Below are 19,878 nucleotides of genomic sequence, written 5' to 3' on the forward strand. Positions count from 1 at the left end.
AAGAGAATGCCACATGGCATTAAGCTCGCCTGTTGTACCACTGTATTTTTATGTAGGTATGCAATAAATATTTTAAATAAATAAATAATACAAGAAAGGAAAGAAATACACACAAAAGAGATGGCACTACTTATTTAGGCGGTCAATCTTCTAAGGCTTGTAATTTTTTATATGCTTAAAATAATGTTTGTGATATGATATCGTGGTAGAGTCACCTCTACAACGTACAATTCAAATGGACCTCACACTTTAAAATACCATTTGTAATGTAAACTTTAGCAATTCACACCATGACAAAACGGGTCTCACAGTGTTTGCTGGCCCTTTACGAATTATGAGAACTCTTATACCAATTTTTTAGAATTACCTAAGCCAACAGGAACTTATCCACTTGACTCGAAAGGTGTTAATCGATAAAACTATTCTTAAAATCATAGTTTTTGATGAATGTTTTGAAGAGGTGGAATTAACTTAATATCTTTCTTGGATTTGGAAAAACCTATCATGTAGAGTCTTTCTACTCTACCCATATAGAGTCTCCCACCCATTTAGTCTTTAGTTTATTTGTATCATCCTCATCATCATCAATATGTATTTCAGCCGCATGATCTATTTGTCTATCAAAATGTCGATCGTATCATTGATACCACCCCGATTGCATAGGATATGAAACCTTGACACGCTTGCACTACGAAGATTGAGCGTAGAAAATTGAAGGGCTATAAATAACATACCTACCCACATTTATAACTGCTTTTGCCCATAGCTTTGTCTGTTTTGTAGGGAATTTAACGATCGATTTATAAAAATCGCCAGTAAGTCATTTTCTAAATATTTAAATTGACTTTTAAAATTACTTGAAAAGTTTTATGTAATTTAAAATTTAATTGAATATGGTATATAAACCAAGTAAAGTATAAGTATTAAAATAAAAAAAGTGGAAAAAAAGTCTTAACTAATTTAAACCTGCTGCCCTAGACAAAACGCACTTTTTGATCGAATCGAAAATCGAATCCGTCAAAACTGGGCAAAACAAAAAAGGGGCTTTTCGACCACTTTTCGACTGGTTTGCGATTATAATTTGCACTTTGTCTAGACCCACTGAACCACTAAGGCCGAGTTGCACCCACACTTTGACGATAGCCGGTGATTTTTGTATAGAGTTTGACAGATATTTTGACGTTTGTCAAAGTTAAAGTAAGATGGCGTGGTAACCCAGCCTAAGAAGTTACTGAGCAGATTAACCTTACTATCCCACTTACTACAAGATTTTTTTTCAAAAATGAGGGAAAATAATACAAAAGTATTTTTAACAATATTTTAATATCCGTAGTAGATTAAAATTAATGGCACCATCTATTTACAAGTTGCATTTTCGTCAATATATCTCATGTCATGCATGAGACTCGGTGAACTTACGTAATATAAATTACTTAAGTATAAAAAAATACACTAAATTCAATACTGACCGTTCACTACTTCGATACATTATTTACATTAAATTAAATAAATTATATCCTAAAACTAGGTATAGCCGCAGTATTTAATAATAACTTAAAGCTATTCGCACGTTGATACACATTTTTCTTGTGAAGACTGGCTTATGTTTGACATTTTTGTTGAAGAGTATGATTTTGTTATGATGAACAGATCATTCTAGTATAGCTATTTTTACCTATAGCTATATGAGATGATAGTAAGTAGGTAAATATTGTAACTGCCACAAAAAAGAGTCTCATGCCCGTTTTCACTTTCAATCCCTATTTTTTAAGTGACCCCTATGTAAACAAAATTCCTGTTATTTGTTACCATAGGGGTCACTTAAAAATTAGGGATTGATGGTGAAAACAGGCATCAAAGTCCGCTCTTGCGTATTGATTACTTAAAATAGCACTACAGTTAGGCTCAGTTGCACCACCTAATTTTGACCGTAACTTTAAATAACCGGTGTTTTTTTGTATGGAGTTTGACAGATTTTTGACGTTTGTTAAAGTTAACTTAAGATGGTGCAACCCAGCCTTAGTGTCAAATAGTTCGTGACACCCAAAGTGACCAAAAAGTTAACACAACCTTAGTAACAAAGACGTAGGTATTGCGAACTTTGGGTATCACAAACTACTTGTCGTTGACTGTACATCCTATTAATATTATAACAATTTAAATTTCACGCGGGTGAAGCCGCGGGCAAAATCTAGTAAGAAATATTTAGCCCTTTAACACTACATTATTGAGAAATGTCCTTTGAAAGGTATCACATCGCAATATTCTTAATTGCTTCACTGATCTATGATGCAGTCTTCTCAAGTCTTTAATTAATTAATTTACCTACAATTTAATTATATTGTCAAGGCGATCCTACGCTTGTTTGCGAGTCGAATACCAGAGTCCTGACGGAAGACTGGGTGGGAGAGGATTCTTCTTTGTTGCTTGTTCTTGAGAAGTTCTTGCAAAGGACTACGGCCTGAAAAGAATAGTTAAATATTATTTAGGTGCATTTTTAAATGTAACCACTTAAAGGCAGAGACGAAAAGTTCTAAATATGAATAAACGTACCTATACCTACTGCGCGAAGGAAGATTTAATGAACACTACTGACAACACCACTCTTGAAGCAGAGTTTTGGGCTGATACTGTGTCAAGACGACAAGAACGTGACAAGTGTATAGATAACTATAATAGACCGAGCAAGTAAGAACTACGTATAAAGGAGAAAGAATAGGACGATGGTGGTTTATGATCATCAGACAGCCAGAATATAAAGAGGTACCTAAATAAAAGTAACAATGACCACTGTGGTCTATGGCAGACTGAATTTAAAAATAAAGACGATAAATCAACTTACCGCATAGAAAAAGGTGGCAAAACCAATGAAGAACCCAGCGAGGACGTCCCACCAGTGGTGCCTATGGTCCGTGATCCGGGACAAGGAAGCCAAGGCTGCGAAGCTGACTGCAACGAACTGGATGCAGGGGACCACGAAGACGGTGCGGTGGCGCCAGTCGAAAGCCCTCTTTTGAACGTACCACTGAAATTAGAAAGAGCAAGTTGTAAGGTGCCATTTGGAGTGTAAAAGCCCGTAAAAGCGCATTTTAAAACTCTTTTGCAGGAAATCAATGTCATGAATTAAAAATTACCTCTTGAATGTACGAGTAACTAGGAATAGAAAAGATTGAATTAAAACAAAGACTAATTAAGTTTAAAACTTTGATTGAGACTGTTTTTGTTATTTCATGATATTTGTAACTGATGATAGTACTTTTGTGAAAAGTCCAGTGCTTATAATTGAGAGCTACAAAACTGAGGATATAGCCCTGGTGTTTCTACTTTTTAGCCATCAAAAAAGTGTAACATGGCTCAATCGGGCTGTCTAATTTGAATAAAGCAAATTATGACACTTGCGCGAAACTATGAGTAGTTTCCCCGCACTGCCAATAGATGGTGCTGCTCGTACAATAGATCGCAGTAACAAGCACAACTATGCTGTGGAATAAGTAACTTGAAATCAACAAAACTGTAAAAGTAACTTACCGCAATGAACAGTCCACAGTGCACAGACAATGAGGTATGGCCTGAAGGAAAGCTGTGGTGGGCATCATTCTGCATCCACCAGGAGAATCTCTTCGATGTGCATTTGTAAGTAGTTACGAATTCATTTCTGAAATAAAACAATTTTATGTCATTGATATGGTTTACATAAATAGTAGAGATGAAACGGATATCCGGTAACTATCCGGTAGGCCGGATATCCAGCCTAAATTTACTATCCGGCCGGATACCGGATAGTAACTCACTATCCGGCCGGATACCGGATATTAAAAAACTACGACAATTTCCTATTAATAAAATGAAATACATTAATCTTTGAGGTAAATATCAATAAAACGGCTTATGATAATGACGGCTTTTATTTAAAGTCCAAAAAGTTATAAAAAAGCCATATTAAGGCGTTTCAAAAAACTAATTTCTTTTTCTGGGCTATTCACTCTAATGACGAATACATAAATAGTAAATATCTGTAAATGTCGAAATATTGCACTGATGGTCTGATGACGTGATGCATGCAGTTCAGTCAGATTACGCAGCAAGTAAACTAATTTAATTTTCGCTATTCAATCACACACTCACGATAGCAACCGAAATCGCCCGAATTGATCTGCCCCCTAATCTAGTGGCAAAATCTGACATTCTATTCGGACGGATTCGATTTTCGAAAAGTTAACTAGTCTAGTCTACTAATAGACCCACTGATGGCGTTAAGCACCTGTGCGGCGCTAAACTCGTCACGACATGAAACGAGACAATGGGCCAACTATCCGGCCGCCGGATATCCGGCTATCCGGCCTAGCAGCTGGCCGGATATCCGGTATCCGGTATCCGGCCAAACAACTATCCGTTTCATCTCTAATAAATAGTAAAAGTGACTCTACAATAGTACTTTAGTGAGATATAAACAAATAAACAGCCTGTCTTAGCACTTATATTATTAAGCTCTTAAGAAAACCTATTCTTCAAAAACAAAGAAACCTAAATTCTTACCCATTGCAAGTCTTAGCAGTATCCGGCTCGCACAGATCGAAGAAGGTAGGCCTGGGGCTGCCTGCGAGGCCTTTCATGACCTCAATGACGACGAAGTTGAAGATCAGCCCGTAAATATAGCATTTGTATACCAGGAGGCACTTGATGAAGGCTTGGCGGAGCCTCGCTTTGTAAGAGTAGTCCGAGTCTGTGAAGATGAGTTCGGTGATGAACATCTGGAAAGAATAAATGAGGTTACTGAGAGCTCTTAATACATAGAAGCATATAGAGCTTTTGACACATAGAAATAGCTTCATATTTTATTTAATAAACCATGTGAAACCTTAAAGGTAGGGCCTACAGACTGGTGTTATTTTTCAAATTTTTAATGAACTGTGACCTCAGGTCACAAACTTGATCACAGCAACTTATGAACCTCCATAATGTGTTAAGTGAGACTTAAGCCCAAGTAGGTAATTTATCTCAGTTTCAGAAACTCCTAGTAAAATGTATAGTTCCCCGTCATTTGTTTACTTAGTTAAAGTGGTAGAATCTCATCTTAATCAAAGATAATTTCCTGCCTCGAAGGATATTTCCTAGTAGGAATATGAGAGATCCTCACAAAGTAGGTATATGAGATGCCAGTGAACACACATGCTGACTAATTTCCTTATAGGCCAGTACAATTAAACACAAAAATTGANAGCATAGTCCGATGTTTTAGCAAGCTGAAGTGATGGGCAGCATTTTTTTCTCGTAATATTTTGATAACTAATATTGTTTTCATAACAACAGATCTTTTTTTTTGTTATAATATGATTATTTTCTTAATATAGAGCCAATTGTACATAAAGATTTTAAATTTTATTGCTATTTTTGATTAATATGTAACAAATTCTGATTCATATGGGCACAAAATATTTAAACGTCGATATCTTGAAAACTACTTTACAAAAACGAGTCCCTTATCCAAATATATCTTATTGGGTGTACCTATTTTCATATGAGTCTATGTTACAGACCTAAAATTGAATTTGAAATTTGTCCATATGAATCAGCCGAAGAATGCAATTTCGAAGAAGTGCCCTTGTCCAAAACATATGAATTTGGTCTTATTCAATGCAGGATTAAGTGCCCTTCAACCGTCATGAAGACCACTTTTTGATAGGGTAATTCCTTTACGCGGTATAACCGGAAAACCGAAAAAATGCCCCTTTCGGGGGCCCCCACCACTTAAGCACAACTCCGTCGAAGTCGAAAACTTAGGAGAGTTTTAATGGGCAACCAATGAAGCCATTAAAACAATAAAATCTTTTGTAGGAATTATTTCCGATTTAAAAGCTAATTCTACTGGACTATTACTGGAACTTTATAATAAACTTTATTCAAAAAGAGCTGTTCAAAATAAATTGAGAAAAATTACTTTTTGTGACAGTTCGATGATTCAGTGATAGTGACAGACTAATCTCTGACGCTATGCAGTTATTACTGGTTGTTGCCTCAGCAGTACAGTTCCGTATATGACCTATGTCAGTCACCTATTAACTAGTTTATAAAGAATGACACTAGGACGGCTAACGACCGACATCGGTAATTGTACGGACTAGACAACTAGTGCGTATGAATGAATGTAAATAGCCTACTTCTAATGTTATTGTAACACTTTTATATTTTGTTAGGAGTGGATTCATCACAGTAGTTGACTCAGTAACTATGTATTACAACGAGGATCTCAAATCGACTACATTTAGATGGATTCCTCAAAAATAAACTGGAACAAATAGTTACACAAAGTAATTTTACACACAATATGCGTCCCCCTTGCAAATCGAACCCTGAACTACCCAGTTGGGAGCATCTAATCATTAGATTACGAGAGCATAACAACTGGAAACTTGGAAAGTGATTTACAAATACGTTGAGCATCGCTCTTGAGAATCGAACCCTGAATTTCCCAGTCGACAGAATCTTACTATCTAGATCACGGTCTTCTTATTTGCCTGGCCCATTCCCATTTTATTTGGGATCGGTACCGTCTCCAGGCGGCTCGGTTCTGGGTCGTCTCACTGTTGACTTGGGCCTCTTTAAAGTCCTTGTTTACTACGGACATCCATGTAGCATATTATATTTTATTATTTAATAACTTACCACTACAATGGGAGCGAAGAATATCACGGCTATGAGGACGCCCGTAGAGACTGTGTCACCGTTGAAAGGGAACGACAAGGATGGGTCGCCGCACACGAAGCCAGCCTTGTGACTCGGGATGAAGCCCAGCTCGAAGAGGCCGATGAGTGCCAGGACTGTGGACAATGAACACAAGCATAAAATAAATATTGGTCCAATAATTCCCATAGGCTAAGAATTCCCACTTCGTAAGGAATACATAATTCTACCCCAAAAACTCAATTAGGTTTCAATTGACCGTATCGTTCGTTTGTTTCAGCCAAATGACGTCCACAGCTGGACAAAGGCCTCCCCCAAATCTTTCCACAACCCACGGTCCTGCGCTGACCGCATTCAGGTACTTCCTTCAACCTTCACCAAATCGTATCCATCATCGTATTGAAATATTTAAAAAACCATTCATCACCATCATCATTATCATTGTCAGATCAACCAATCTCTTCCAGGAGGCAGGACCCTCTCTAATATACTAAGGCAAGTGATTATCCATCATTACGAATCCATAGCATTCCACTCATCCATCATCATTTTTCAGCAAATGGCAATCCATTACTCTAAATTATGACCTCCCAATTTTGTCACTTTTCTCTTTCGCTCATCCCTTCTAGAGGTAATCAGACACTACATTTGCTGTGATATAAACAAAACAGTCAAAAATCGATTGTCCCTTTATCCTGTAGACTAATCAACCGAAATAGGCGACCCGTACGTTCAGTGGGCAATCATCTCCCCTAATCTATTACGTAAAGCCTCAATTGGCCGTCGTGAACGACGATTAGTGACGTAACTACTAACTAGTTCCTGCACGTTGCCCACCGCGTGTAGACGGGAGCGTGCTCGGGCACATTGCTGGCATAGAGTAACAAACAACACTAGGTGAGACAGAAGGGTCTAACCGGTCTAACGCCAATATTCACAGACATTACTAAGAGGTCTCACAGTGCGCAGAATCAATCACAGAGCTCTATTCAACGCTGTGCGTTCGATTTGCTGCTTCACATAAGCAAGCAACGTTTGTGAATACGGGCGTAAATTAGGTACAAACATCACACAACTAATAGTACTGTCAACCCCTCGCGGTAAGCTTACTTAGTTTGGGTTAAGATTCACCACAATATTCTGCGCAGCGGGGTACACCCGCATTTCTCGGATCGATTCAATCCAATACCGACACCATAATAATGCTAAATAGAACATGAAGAACCTCCAAAAACTGTTAGATGACTAAATAAGAACAGTCTCTGGGTGACGAACGCCGTGAGGACGAAAATGGAAATTGTAGAGTCTAGGCAGATTTTTATGTTTGTTTCGAGGATTTCAATTTATTAGTCTAAAGTGTCGTGTTGTATAAAACTGCATTTAGGTATAGTGACTAATAAATGATGGAAAAATGAGTAATTAAAGTATTATCATGTGCGTTTATAATATCTATAATTACTGGTCGGTGAAGTCACTCAATTGAAGTCTTAGACGATGAAATGATTTATTTTCAGCAGTAAACTTTATTGACAAAGGTAGATATTTAATGACATTCCAAACACGACAGACATGTAAAAAAATTAGGTGTCATAATAATATCGTCATTTTCTATTCTGCGTCTGAACTTAATCTTTGTCCGCCAGCAGCAATTGCTATAAACGGTACTCCAGTTTCTACTGCACCTTTGATATTGTTGTTTTGCGGGCAAACATCTTATACAAGCAATATGAGATCGTAAACATGGACTTTAGTATAATATTACATTTCGATTAGAATCCATAACAAAAATAAACTTGTTCTAGAATGTGGAGTCAGTTGAAAGGATGTAAAAAACGTGTTAACTAAATAACTGTAAAGAAATTAGTTTTATAGTATTTCTCATTTTTCTTAGTTTTTTTAAGCTAGTAGGAATATTTAACAATACTAATAATTTAAATAGTTCAGAGTTAGTGGTTAGATAGAGCTAGAGTTTTTTTTAATACAGTCATATCGAACATAATTTTTGACGATTCTATGATTTCATAATCATTAAAAACTCATTTTATTTTTGCAGGTAGGGTTTTAAAATCACTTTTCACGTTGTTTATTATACTCATAGGAGGCAGGGCAAGCTTAATGTATTTAGGACGTGTAAAATTAAATGCCCTGAAAATTCCATAATTATTATAATTTTTTGAATTGTACACAATGTATGAAACAATCACTTTGTATACGGAACCACACACCAAATTGGCAAATGACCCGTATTGACATTGACTTTGAACTTGCCAGGAGGAAGTGGGGATTCGGCGGCAATTGGCTAATGCCAGTGCCAACGGCCACCTCAGTGCCAGCCGCGAAATGCGCCTTAAATGGGGAAGCGGTTACGGGCACTTGCTCTGTCAGATTATATTGAGAGTTATAGCTTGCCTTTTGATTACTTCTTTGTTATTCAGCCATAATAATATAATTATATTTTATTTTTGTGAGTTTTTTTCCATATTAATGTTCCCTTACTAAAACAAGATCGTTACTTATTACAATGTATTGTATTATAACAAATTGTAGAGCGCATTCAAAATCAAAAATATCAGATTGTTGACACAAAGATTTCAATTAATTTCAGGATAACGGTTTGGTTTATAAGTATGCTGATCCAAATTAATGTTATACTAAAAACAATCTCTTCTTCTTATTGTTTCGACAACAAACCTAAGTAAACAGTGTCAGCCCAAAACTCCGCTACAAGAGTGCTAAAAAATAATAGTTCTAAAAAGTACTAAAAACAACGTTACCTATATCTTGTTATTTCATTCAATATAAGTGATAATAACAAGTCGTAAATATTGGAATAACATAGTTACACTAATCTCGCGTTTGCTGTAACTAGTCTTTCTACTCGCCGATAGATGGCGCTAGTGCATCCGATACAGCTTTTACATGAATTCGAATCCAGTCAATGCTAAATAAATATACCGACAGTAATTAAATCAATGTACTAACAATAATTATTTATAATAATTAGTGACGAACATGTAATAGGTTTTTATACAAATCATTAATGTTGTAATAGTGAATGATTCATTAAACCTACTCATAATAGATTTATTAGGTAGGTACCTATATTGTACAACTAATTTGAATGCATTTACTCCTGGCAAGCAATTACTGATGACACGGGAAGAACTATCAATTGAAATTTATTTTTAACTTAAGTGAAAATTACACGGGTGTCAATCCTGAGAGCTTTTTGAATTAAAATGCACCTACTATGTTTCTATCTTATTTATCGAATCCCATGGGACCATTTATGACCATAAAATGAAATTCCCTTTTATGGTACTTTCGATTATGGCTTCGATGTCCAAATTAGGCGCCAACATAAGTAATGATGGGTGAAAGTTACGGTGTATGGTAATAGTCATTTAGAATCTCCTGTGGTTAACTAACTGATATTTTAAATGTGATGTTGATTAAAATACCTAATTATAATTAGTAGATAGACTTACAGATAAACAAAGCTTCCGTGGTTTGAGAAATGGAGTCTCTTAACTTTGTGGTTCCGAGTTCGTTAAAAAAAAACTAAGTCAAGTTTTTTAGACATTGGTGAAGATAAAGACCTACATCATCAAATGGACACCCAAAGTTGCTAAAAATTTCGCAACACGGTTACAATTAAAACAAGATTGAGTTGTCAACTTTTTGGCCATTTTGGGTGTCACGAACTATTTGACACTGACTGTACTATCCCGACTACGCGACTGTCCGAAAAGTATTATGATTAAAACTCATAAAACTCATTTATTTCTGTAAGTAGGCTTTAAAAAGCACTTTTACATGTCCCAGTATTAACCCTACCACTGCTTCAGGACAATAAATGGGCCAGTGCTGAGAAGAAGCAGCGCAAGAAACTCAGACACTATTGTCAGCCTCTTTTTCAAAGGTTTACAAGCTTTAAAAATAATAGTTATAAATGCGAGCTATGCAGTTACGCATAGCTTCAGAGCTTATTATGCTGTCGTATGATAGAGCTTAGCATATCAGCTTAACGCCTATGGAGGCACATGAAGGCGCTACCAGTTTTTTGTATTAAATTCTACTTAAACATTAACTGTTTGATTTTTTCCAAGAGAACAGAGTAGCATATAACAGCAAAGTTTATAATAACAAACAAAATGTACGGACAAAAACTCGTCTGACTTTTTGCAGTTCGAATTCAAGTCATGCAACCAATCGAGTTGGACACCTTTTTTATGCGATAATATGCGTCGTCCATAAAAGGATCTCCTTTTTAAATCAATGGACGATTAAAGTTTGTTGAACTGAGAAACAGACAGTCAAGTTGGCTTGGTGTAGCGATGCGCACCCATTTTGAGGCGCACCTAAACATTCCTCGAAGTGCACCTGTATTTTGTTGCCCTGGTAGTCCTGGTACTTATTATTCATCTTAGTAGAAAATAGAAATACAGTTTAAAATCTTTACAATAGTAGAAGTAGGTGCGCTTCTAGGAATTGTATAGGTGCGCCTCAAATTGGGTGCGCTCCTATGTTCTGTTGCCCTGGTAAGTACCTTTTATTCATCTTAGTCGAAATTAATTCTAAAATCATTACTTTGTAAACATAGGTGCGCTTCGAGCAAATAGTTTAGGTGCGCCTCAAAATGGGTGCGCTTCAAAGAGCATGAACGTTTTTACAGTGATTTGTATGATTTTAGGCGATTTATTCTTGCGAAATTTCTAACTTCTAATTTATCACGTTTATATTTATTTTTAATTGTTTACACAATCGCGATTTCACAGTTAAATTTATTATGCATGCTCGTTTGATATAATTGTGGCCGCTCTCAAAATAATTGCTTCCTACAATGCCGGCATCGCGCGATGGCATTTTTTACAGATATTTGAAATATTTGCCCAGAAAAATATAAACTATAAGTGTTACTTACCTACTTAGGTATTGTGATTTTTTTACGATTATTATTGTATTGATAAATTAATTGGGTAGAGTCACCACACAAATTGAAAGCCTCAAGATATTTCAGGCTGAAAAGTTGATAAATCAATAGAAAACGGGAGTCACAACACGCAACAGTAAGTATCAGATCTGTTTTTAATTGATAACATACACTCAGATGCACTGTTAGGTATTTCCATTCCAGAGTCATAATATGACTTAAAAAAAGTTTAAAATATAGGTAGGTATTATATTTTTTGTCATCAATGTACAAGCTCTGCTTTTAGGACAATCGGCGTTTTATGACAACATACGAGTAGTTACTATTATAACTTGCATGGTATACTAGGTACATATTGTATAATTATGACTAAATAAGGTGAGGTGTAGTTAACGCCTTTCTTCGTAAAGTATTTCATGTGAATTATCGGCAAAACATAATAACTTAATAACGCACAGCTGTCGTTGCGGTAAACGGACGGAGTCATGTGCGTTCTGCGAAGTTGAGATTGCAATGCGATAATTCGAAAAAGGCTGATGTGTATAATAACAATATTAATTTATTATTATCTTTCGCTGACCACGATTGTCAGAGCAAATATTTATGTTTAAAAGAAAGGTGTTATTATTTTTGGTACGCAACACAGTCTTAATACCTATGTTTATTTATTCGTTTATTAAAATGTGTTTTTGGAAGTCGTATCTGTACACTAGTAAGTCTTAAAAGTCATATGTTTTCAGCACATAGGCTTTTAAAAAGCGCTTTTACACGTTAAGGTTTAACACACAGAGAGTGTCAAACTATAGTACATACAACTTAATACCCATATTTTTTTTAATTTGGATGATTTACATACATTAAAGATTAATCGTGCGATGTGGAGTGGAAGTCATTGGGGGAGGCCTATGTTCAGCAGTGGACGTCCTAAGTATGGCTGAAATGATGATGATGATGAAAGATTATAAAGAAAATTGTTTTATTTGATCAGTTCCTAAATCTTCTTGTCGTGTCGACAACTAGGACCTATACAGTGTTCCTAAATAAAAAAGAATATCTAACTTAATTTTTAGTAAAAGTAATGGTGTAGTCCCTGCCTTATCATCGAAAGGTAACTCGTTAAAATGTAAATGAGAAGTGTGTGACATTAGGCGTAATGTCCACAAATGTAAAATTGTTTTAATTAATAAACCAGCGTGACTTATGTCATATTATTATGTGTACACCAACGCTGGTAATGATACGACGAAATTAAATTTTAATGAGGATGATTATTTTTGTGTATGAATATTTTAATTGGTGTCCACAATTATTCATGGGCGTATTGATGAAAAAAATCTATCATTTCAATATTGTGGTTTACTTATACAAAATTAAATGTTGTATAAACTACAATTTATACCTAGGTTCAGTCTTAAGTGCATATTAATTCAAAACAACATAATAAAACCAACTAAACCCAAATAGTCTCACTTAAGATATAGGTAATAATGTTATCCTGTGACCAATGAAAATCCTCAATACATGAATGGAACTGAATCGAGTTTCAGCTTCGTTTTAAGTTTAATACTCATTTAAAACATGACGTCATCTAATTGAAACTCAACTCCAATTAATTTCTATATAAACTACGTATTTATACGTCAATTTTACAAACAAGCTATAAAATTACGTACATATTATACGCATGTGCGTGTACTCATGCATTTGCGTCATAATCTCTGCATTAAAAGAGCAAAAATTTTAAAAGTTCGTTGCCAGTATCAAAAATCTTTTTATTTTATTTTTAAAACTTGCACACTGCGATTGCATTGCCATGCGTTCGCCACGTGTGTCACATTTAAACCTCTTTTTAAATTCTTTTGCCGATTATCCACATCTGTAGAGAATAAAATTTTGTTAATCTGTTTTTAATGGACCTTTTAATTGATTTTTTACTATTTTCGGTCTTTTTCGATGCGGTGGTAAGGGGTTGATGTGAAAAATATGACGCTCTTATGATGGAGTGTATTTTAGAATTTTTCTAATAAAACTATTTTGTAATAAAATAAGTGACTTTACCAAGTTAGGCCTAATTTGGCATCTCTACGTATAATTATTTTGAGTGTCAAATAATTAATTACTTATTTTCCTTAAAAAAACACCTAAATACTGAATCTATGCACATTAATCTAAATCGATATTCTATAGTTAATCATCAAGATAATTTAATCGATATGAATACACTCATATAAATTTTGTTATAAACAAAACAAGAACGTTAAGATTTAACTGATAAAAAGACAGCTGCGTGTAACGCCGTCTGCTTATTTAGCAGATCGAAAATGTTCTTTGATTCTTTGTTATAAAGTATAAAATAGTTTAACATTATCAATATCTTAATTTCAATAAATTACTTATTCGAATATTATGTTAGGTATACATCACTTCTGTCGAAGTTTTTACAATGAAAGGTATTCATTACTTTTTATCTCACTCACCTATTGACAGTTTTGATTAAAATGTAATTTATTTAAAACAAGTTTACAACTTAAGCCCGTGTTTTCATCCGTGTGAACTATACTTAAGTTAGTTACTCTCGTTTTCAGTTGATAAAATAAAAATCACTACTTATATTGACATTAAAAGTTAATAGACCAACAAACTGCTGCAACAACAAAATATTTTTTAACTCATTCTTTTAAACTTAAATTACGTAATATCTTAGTTCCCGTAATGATTTTGTATGTCACTTCAATGGATTATAAATCAATAAAAAAGAAATTGCTATCATGAAGAAGTAAATACATAAATAATTCATTGCGATAATGACTATAAAGCTATCTCTACATATTTATCTTTCAGATAAAATAACACGTGTTTAATCTATTTCGATAAGATAAGATTCTACTTAGAGCAAAAAAATAAACAAAATACCTTAAAAAATAATCCTCTAAATATTAATAAGTCAAAAACTTTAAACTGATAGAAATTGAAACCATAATTTACAAAAAGATCGCCTTATCTGAGGTATTGGTTCTTTCCATGGGGTATTTGAATACTTGTTAGGTCATTGTATGTAAATATTGTTTAAGTTGTTTACATAAAAATAATCTTTTTTTTTGTTTACTATGATTGTTATTAACTTATGATTGTGGGTTATCTAAAATTTAGATTCTAAATTAAGAACAAAATACCTTAATAACCCCATTTTAAAAAGCCTTAAGTTCTAATAACCATAATTTTAAAATTAATTCCTAAACATCGACATAACAACATAAGACAGTTGCGTCTCTACATTGAAAAAATGGTGCTGTTAAATTTTATATTAAAGCTCCTTTTTAAAAGCTCCTTTGTAAATAAGGAAGCTTTTATGAAGAAAAGCTCACAAAACTTACCGACACATAGTAGAGGAACGTCAATCAGTAGTGTCCACCAGTAGCTATGTCGTTTTGTGCCTTCTTTTTGTGACTCCACGTCTTTCCTCTGTGGACAAACAAATATAAAAATATAGTATTTACAGTCACATATTCCTAACATTTTTAACGCAACAAAATAAGTAGATACATCATTTTATTAATGAGAGTTTTGTAAAACATTCACAATTGAACTTCGTAAATAGATGATTAGCATCCAAACAATGTATGTTATTTTAAATAGGTAGACAAACTTAGTTTAATATTATTTTAGACACTTTGAAATAAGTTTTAATTTATAACCGTAAATAATAACAACCGGTGCGTGTCCCTAGTAAATATTAAAGCAGAAACTCCTTTAAACTTTGAATAGAAATAAACAGGCACATTTGGGGACTTTGAGCCACCCTTCGAAAGGTAAAGGTCACCAGCCAAACTTTAAAGTCCCTGGTACTAGGGTTACCATCAGGAAATTCCGGAAAAAATCCGGAAATTTTTGAAGTCCGGTAAACTGGTGGTTTTTGATGGTTTTAACCATAAAATTTTGCCAAAACGAGACATAGATTATATCTCGCATTACGAATCAGTTCTCATGTAGAGTCAAGCTTCTAGCTCTACATGCCTTAACTCAAGAAGCCTAAACTAAGCTAACTCTTACTTACTACTTACTTAGTCAAAAGTTATTAGTGGCACCCGGTTTTGATAAAGGCTTGTCTTGGCGGGGACACTCCTGTGCCCCTAGATCCCTACAGTGACATAGTGTTATCTGTGCTTAAAAAGGTTTGCGCCCAGTTTGTTTTAATCTAAGGCTCTAACTAGCTAACTCTAAGGAAAATTCCAGTTCCAAAGCCAAAATTCCGGTCAAGTCCGGAACAATAAGTATTGGTGGTAGCCCTACCATGTAACTTTGATCATTATTCGTATCGACCCGCCAAGGCTGACCTTCGGCCATTTGACCTTCGCACTTGAAGGGAAGGGGTGAGAGACCTTGACTTCTTGGATTGTATTTTTGTACTTCAATGCCAACATAATTAGTAGGCTTTCGAGTTAAGTATGTCATTATTGACGATAAAATTAATGATACTGGCTGTTAACGAAAATTTGACGGTTAAGGGCTCTTTCATATTAAACATTTTGAAACGGACGTTATTGTCGTCCGTTTGCAAGACCGCACACTCTGTTGGTAATTGACTGTAATTTTTAGGGTTCCATAGCCAAATGGCAAAAAACGTAACCCTTATAGATTCGTCCGTCCGTATGTCACAGCCACTTTTTTCCAAAACTACGAAGAACTCAAGTTCTTCAGATCGCTGGGAACAAAACAGAAGGGTGATTCCATACTTTTTCTCATACGTAAGTTTTATACTTACTTAAAATATGTCATCACGTCAAACAAATCTAAATCCGGCTTTATAAACTGCACAACATGCTGTAAGCGCCATCTATTGATGAGTGTTACATGCAGTCTCCAATAGATGGCGCTGTGTCCATTTAGATCGCGGTATCATTTGATTTTTTCTCGACTTTCAAGACAAACGTAGATTGTTCACCATAACAGTATTCGCAATCTATGAATTTTTCAATTTTTGAAATCGTCCACTTCTTTTTAAGTGGACGACGTTAATTATGTGCCTTATTGCAAATAATTGAAGCGATGAACACTGGTTAACATAATGAATTAACTTAAAATGATCTCATTGGAGGTCAATACAAGTGAATTAAGCAAGGAAGTTTACCCGAAGTTTATAGTTTCATATTAGGCATGTTCATAATATAATAGGTTATGGTCTTACCATTGGATGTAGATTAAGCATTTTAATAATTAATATCCTTGGACATTTTACACTACGCTTCTAGTCCCAAACTAAGCAATGCTTTTACTATGGGTTCTAGACAACGGATATAAACATACTTATACATATATACTATTTTTGTAAATACATACATAATAAACACCCAGATCCATCACAGAAATTAAAATTTATCATTTCAATTTCTGCCCGGCCGGGAATCGAACCTGGGACCTCTCGGCATAGTAGTCCGTTCTGACCAAACGGCCGACATGATGAAAATTTATTTATTTACAACTAGCTGACCCGGCGAACTCTGTTCCGCCTTAAAGGCAATAAATAAGCCATCGCAATTTTTCCTTATTTGCTCACCGTTTAGACCTACCCTGGACTACGACAAACATTTTAAAACCAAAATCAGCTCAATCGGCCCAGCCGTTTTCGAGTTTTAATCAGGCAAACGAGCAGAAATTCATTTTTATTTATATAGATAGATTTGTAACAAAAAGCATCACAAACAAGTAAAGTTGAAAACAGAAAACACTATTAAAACACGGCACAACATTAAACTCTACATTTTTGTTTCAAAAACGCAAAGCTACACAAAAATGCTAATATCAACATATTTATTTATTTACCGTGCTCAACACAGGAATACTTCCGTACATATCCATGTCGTCTGAACACTAAAACACTGAAAAATATTATTTATTTCTATATTTATTTCCTAATGAAACACATTCACTATACTAAATAACACACATGAATGACTTACTATATTTTATGTTCGATGATTAATTGGAGCTTATCACAAAACATCTGCATCATCGATTTGATAAGACATTGCTAAGTTGAGTCAATTCATGGCAAATAAATAGACAGAAAGTCACGCCCGTATTTACAAACATTACTATGAGGTTTCACAGTGCGCGTGGATGCACAGGGTGACACACAAATAAATCACAGAACTCTATTTAACGCTGTGCGTTCGATTTGCTACTTCACATAAGCAAGCATCGTTTGTGAATACGGGCATTAAACTCAATCGAACAAAGCAAACACTGTTCTATTTAATTTTGCAGTAAATTTTTGGCACCCCTAAAAACAACAATTTGACAGCTAAAAGCTTGGAGTTAGTAAAAACGGAGCTATGAATACAAATTAAAAAATAAGGGAAAGTTGGTATTTTCAATGGAACCGATATTTTTTTAGTTTAATATTGAGCGTCGTTGCAGGTTACGAATCTTACTGTTTTGTAGAGTTTGCTCATTATCTTCTTTAATTTTTGATCGTGAATATTGAAAAACTTGGCCATTATTTACAATCAGATATCAATATTAGCTTTTTGATAACGATACCTCGGCCATTAGTCATTTCAATGCGCTTGAATTTCTTTAGATATCACTTACGCAGGAAATACCTCTGAATAGATAAATCAACAACGTCAATGATACGTATAAATTATGCGTAATTTTTGTCAACTTTTCCGGAAAATTATTGAAAATTATCATCATCATTATCGGATCATTTAGTATCCACTGCGAGAGTACTAGGTACTACTTTCTAATGTACAGTCACGGAATGAAAAGGTTCGTCAGTTTTCAAATTGATTCCTTCAACGAATCGCGAGCACATATTACCTTTTGAAACTATGTTACAGAATAATCTCGAGTTAGAGAAAATAATCTTTAACTGTTCGTCAGTAAAGTTCAAAATTATTCAGATCAAAGTTGTTTGACGATTTATCTTGTCAAGAAGATTATTATGATTGATAAACTAAAACCTTCTTGTTGGTTCAACCTGCCATTATTATTTCTATTAAATAAAAAAAAACTATTGTCAATTGGTCAATGTCATCATTGCATTGCACTGATGGGATAGAAAAATAAACAAGCAAAACCTTATTTGTTAGCAAACGTCATATTTATTTAAATGTTAGCAGCTCTGTTTCTTGCACTGTTATGTTGGCAGGTTTGACTCTTACAGTACCTAGTGCAAGCGAAAACCGACACTAAGTTGACGAACCTTTTCATTCTGCGACTGTACCAGAGGCAAAATGGAGAACTTCAATCCCCGAATAAAAACAAAATACATCAGTGGCAATGGGCAGGGCACATATGGTACGCAGAACTGACGGCCGAGTGGGCAGCAAGGTTCTGGAGTGGAGGCCGCGTACCGGAAAACGCAGCGTGAGACGTCCACCCACAAAGTTGACCGACGACATCATTAAGGTAGCAGGAAGGCGCTGGCCGCAGGCCGCTACCAACCAAGAGCTCGTGAAGCACTTTCAGGATCAGTAACCAGTTTTTCGATATCTTGTATAGTTTAGAAATAATCGAGTGAGATCACTTATCGTTTCCACCCTGTATTTTACAGTTACATATTTTCTTATTTATCTCTACAACTTTGATTCACGATTGAGTAATATCTTCCTTCATTTGTCTTACTTATAAGAAAGGAGTTAATTATTTATCAGTGTGGTATAATATGCGCTATAAAATAGGAAATCTATGGACTTAACCCTTTAAGTGCACAGCAGTAAATTATAATTGTTTTTTTTTTAAATCTAATGATAAGTAGTTAAAGTCCAAATTAAGGTGGAAATATATTCACCAGAGCCATGTAAAGGCTTAAAGTGAAAACTTTATCTTCAATAGTTTATTATCTCCTACCGCAGGCCGCTACCAACCTGGCAAAATCAAAAACATTAGGGGAGGCCTATGTTCAGCAGTGGACGTCCTGTGACTGAGATGATGATGATGATATTATCTCCTAGTATACAAAGGTGACTGAGTTTCTTCCGCCACTTCTTCTCAGCACCAGCCTATATGTTGTCCCGAAGTGGTGGTTTGGGCAAGCTATATTTCGGACGTGTATAAGTGCCCTGGATAAGGGTCTATGTTCTGATCATCATTTCAGCCATAAGACGTCCACTGCTGAACATAGGCCTCCCCCAATGATTTCCACAATGGCCGGTTGGTGGCGGCCTGCATCCAGCGCCTTCCCGATATTATGTTATGTACTGATATACATATTATGTACTGAATAAACTATTGTATTTGTTTATTTATAAGCGCCCTGA

At 35.0% G+C, this 19,878-nt stretch overlaps 1 protein-coding gene across 3 annotated transcripts in view; it reads right to left on the bottom strand.

Moving 5' to 3' along the window:
* Window positions 1-1,306: 1,306 nt before the first annotated feature.
* LOC114366576 (phospholipid phosphatase 2) overlaps window positions 1,307-19,878 on the bottom strand; it is a 30,616-nt gene continuing 12,044 nt past the window's right edge. For 2 of the 3 annotated variants that reach the window (XM_028323493.1, XM_028323494.1), the window contains exons 2-7: window positions 14,989-15,076; window positions 6,664-6,818; window positions 4,537-4,751; window positions 3,529-3,655; window positions 2,843-3,025; window positions 1,307-2,461 (exon numbers count right to left, since the gene is read on the bottom strand). In XM_028323493.1, coding sequence (XP_028179294.1) covers window positions 2,345-2,461; window positions 2,843-3,025; window positions 3,529-3,655; window positions 4,537-4,751; window positions 6,664-6,818; window positions 14,989-15,076 — 885 coding nt within the window. In that variant the 3' untranslated portion in view covers window positions 1,307-2,344. Of the gene's footprint in view, window positions 2,462-2,842; window positions 3,026-3,528; window positions 3,656-4,536; window positions 4,752-6,663; window positions 6,819-14,988; window positions 15,077-17,434; window positions 17,573-19,878 lie in introns of those variants that run through there. The other variant, XM_028323496.1, reaches the window with a different exon arrangement.

The sequence above is a fragment of the Ostrinia furnacalis genome, unplaced genomic scaffold, assembly GCF_004193835.3.
Source record: "Ostrinia furnacalis isolate ACB-3 unplaced genomic scaffold, ASM419383v2 OfSCF0638, whole genome shotgun sequence".
Taxonomy (NCBI): Eukaryota; Metazoa; Arthropoda; class Insecta; order Lepidoptera; family Crambidae; genus Ostrinia; species Ostrinia furnacalis.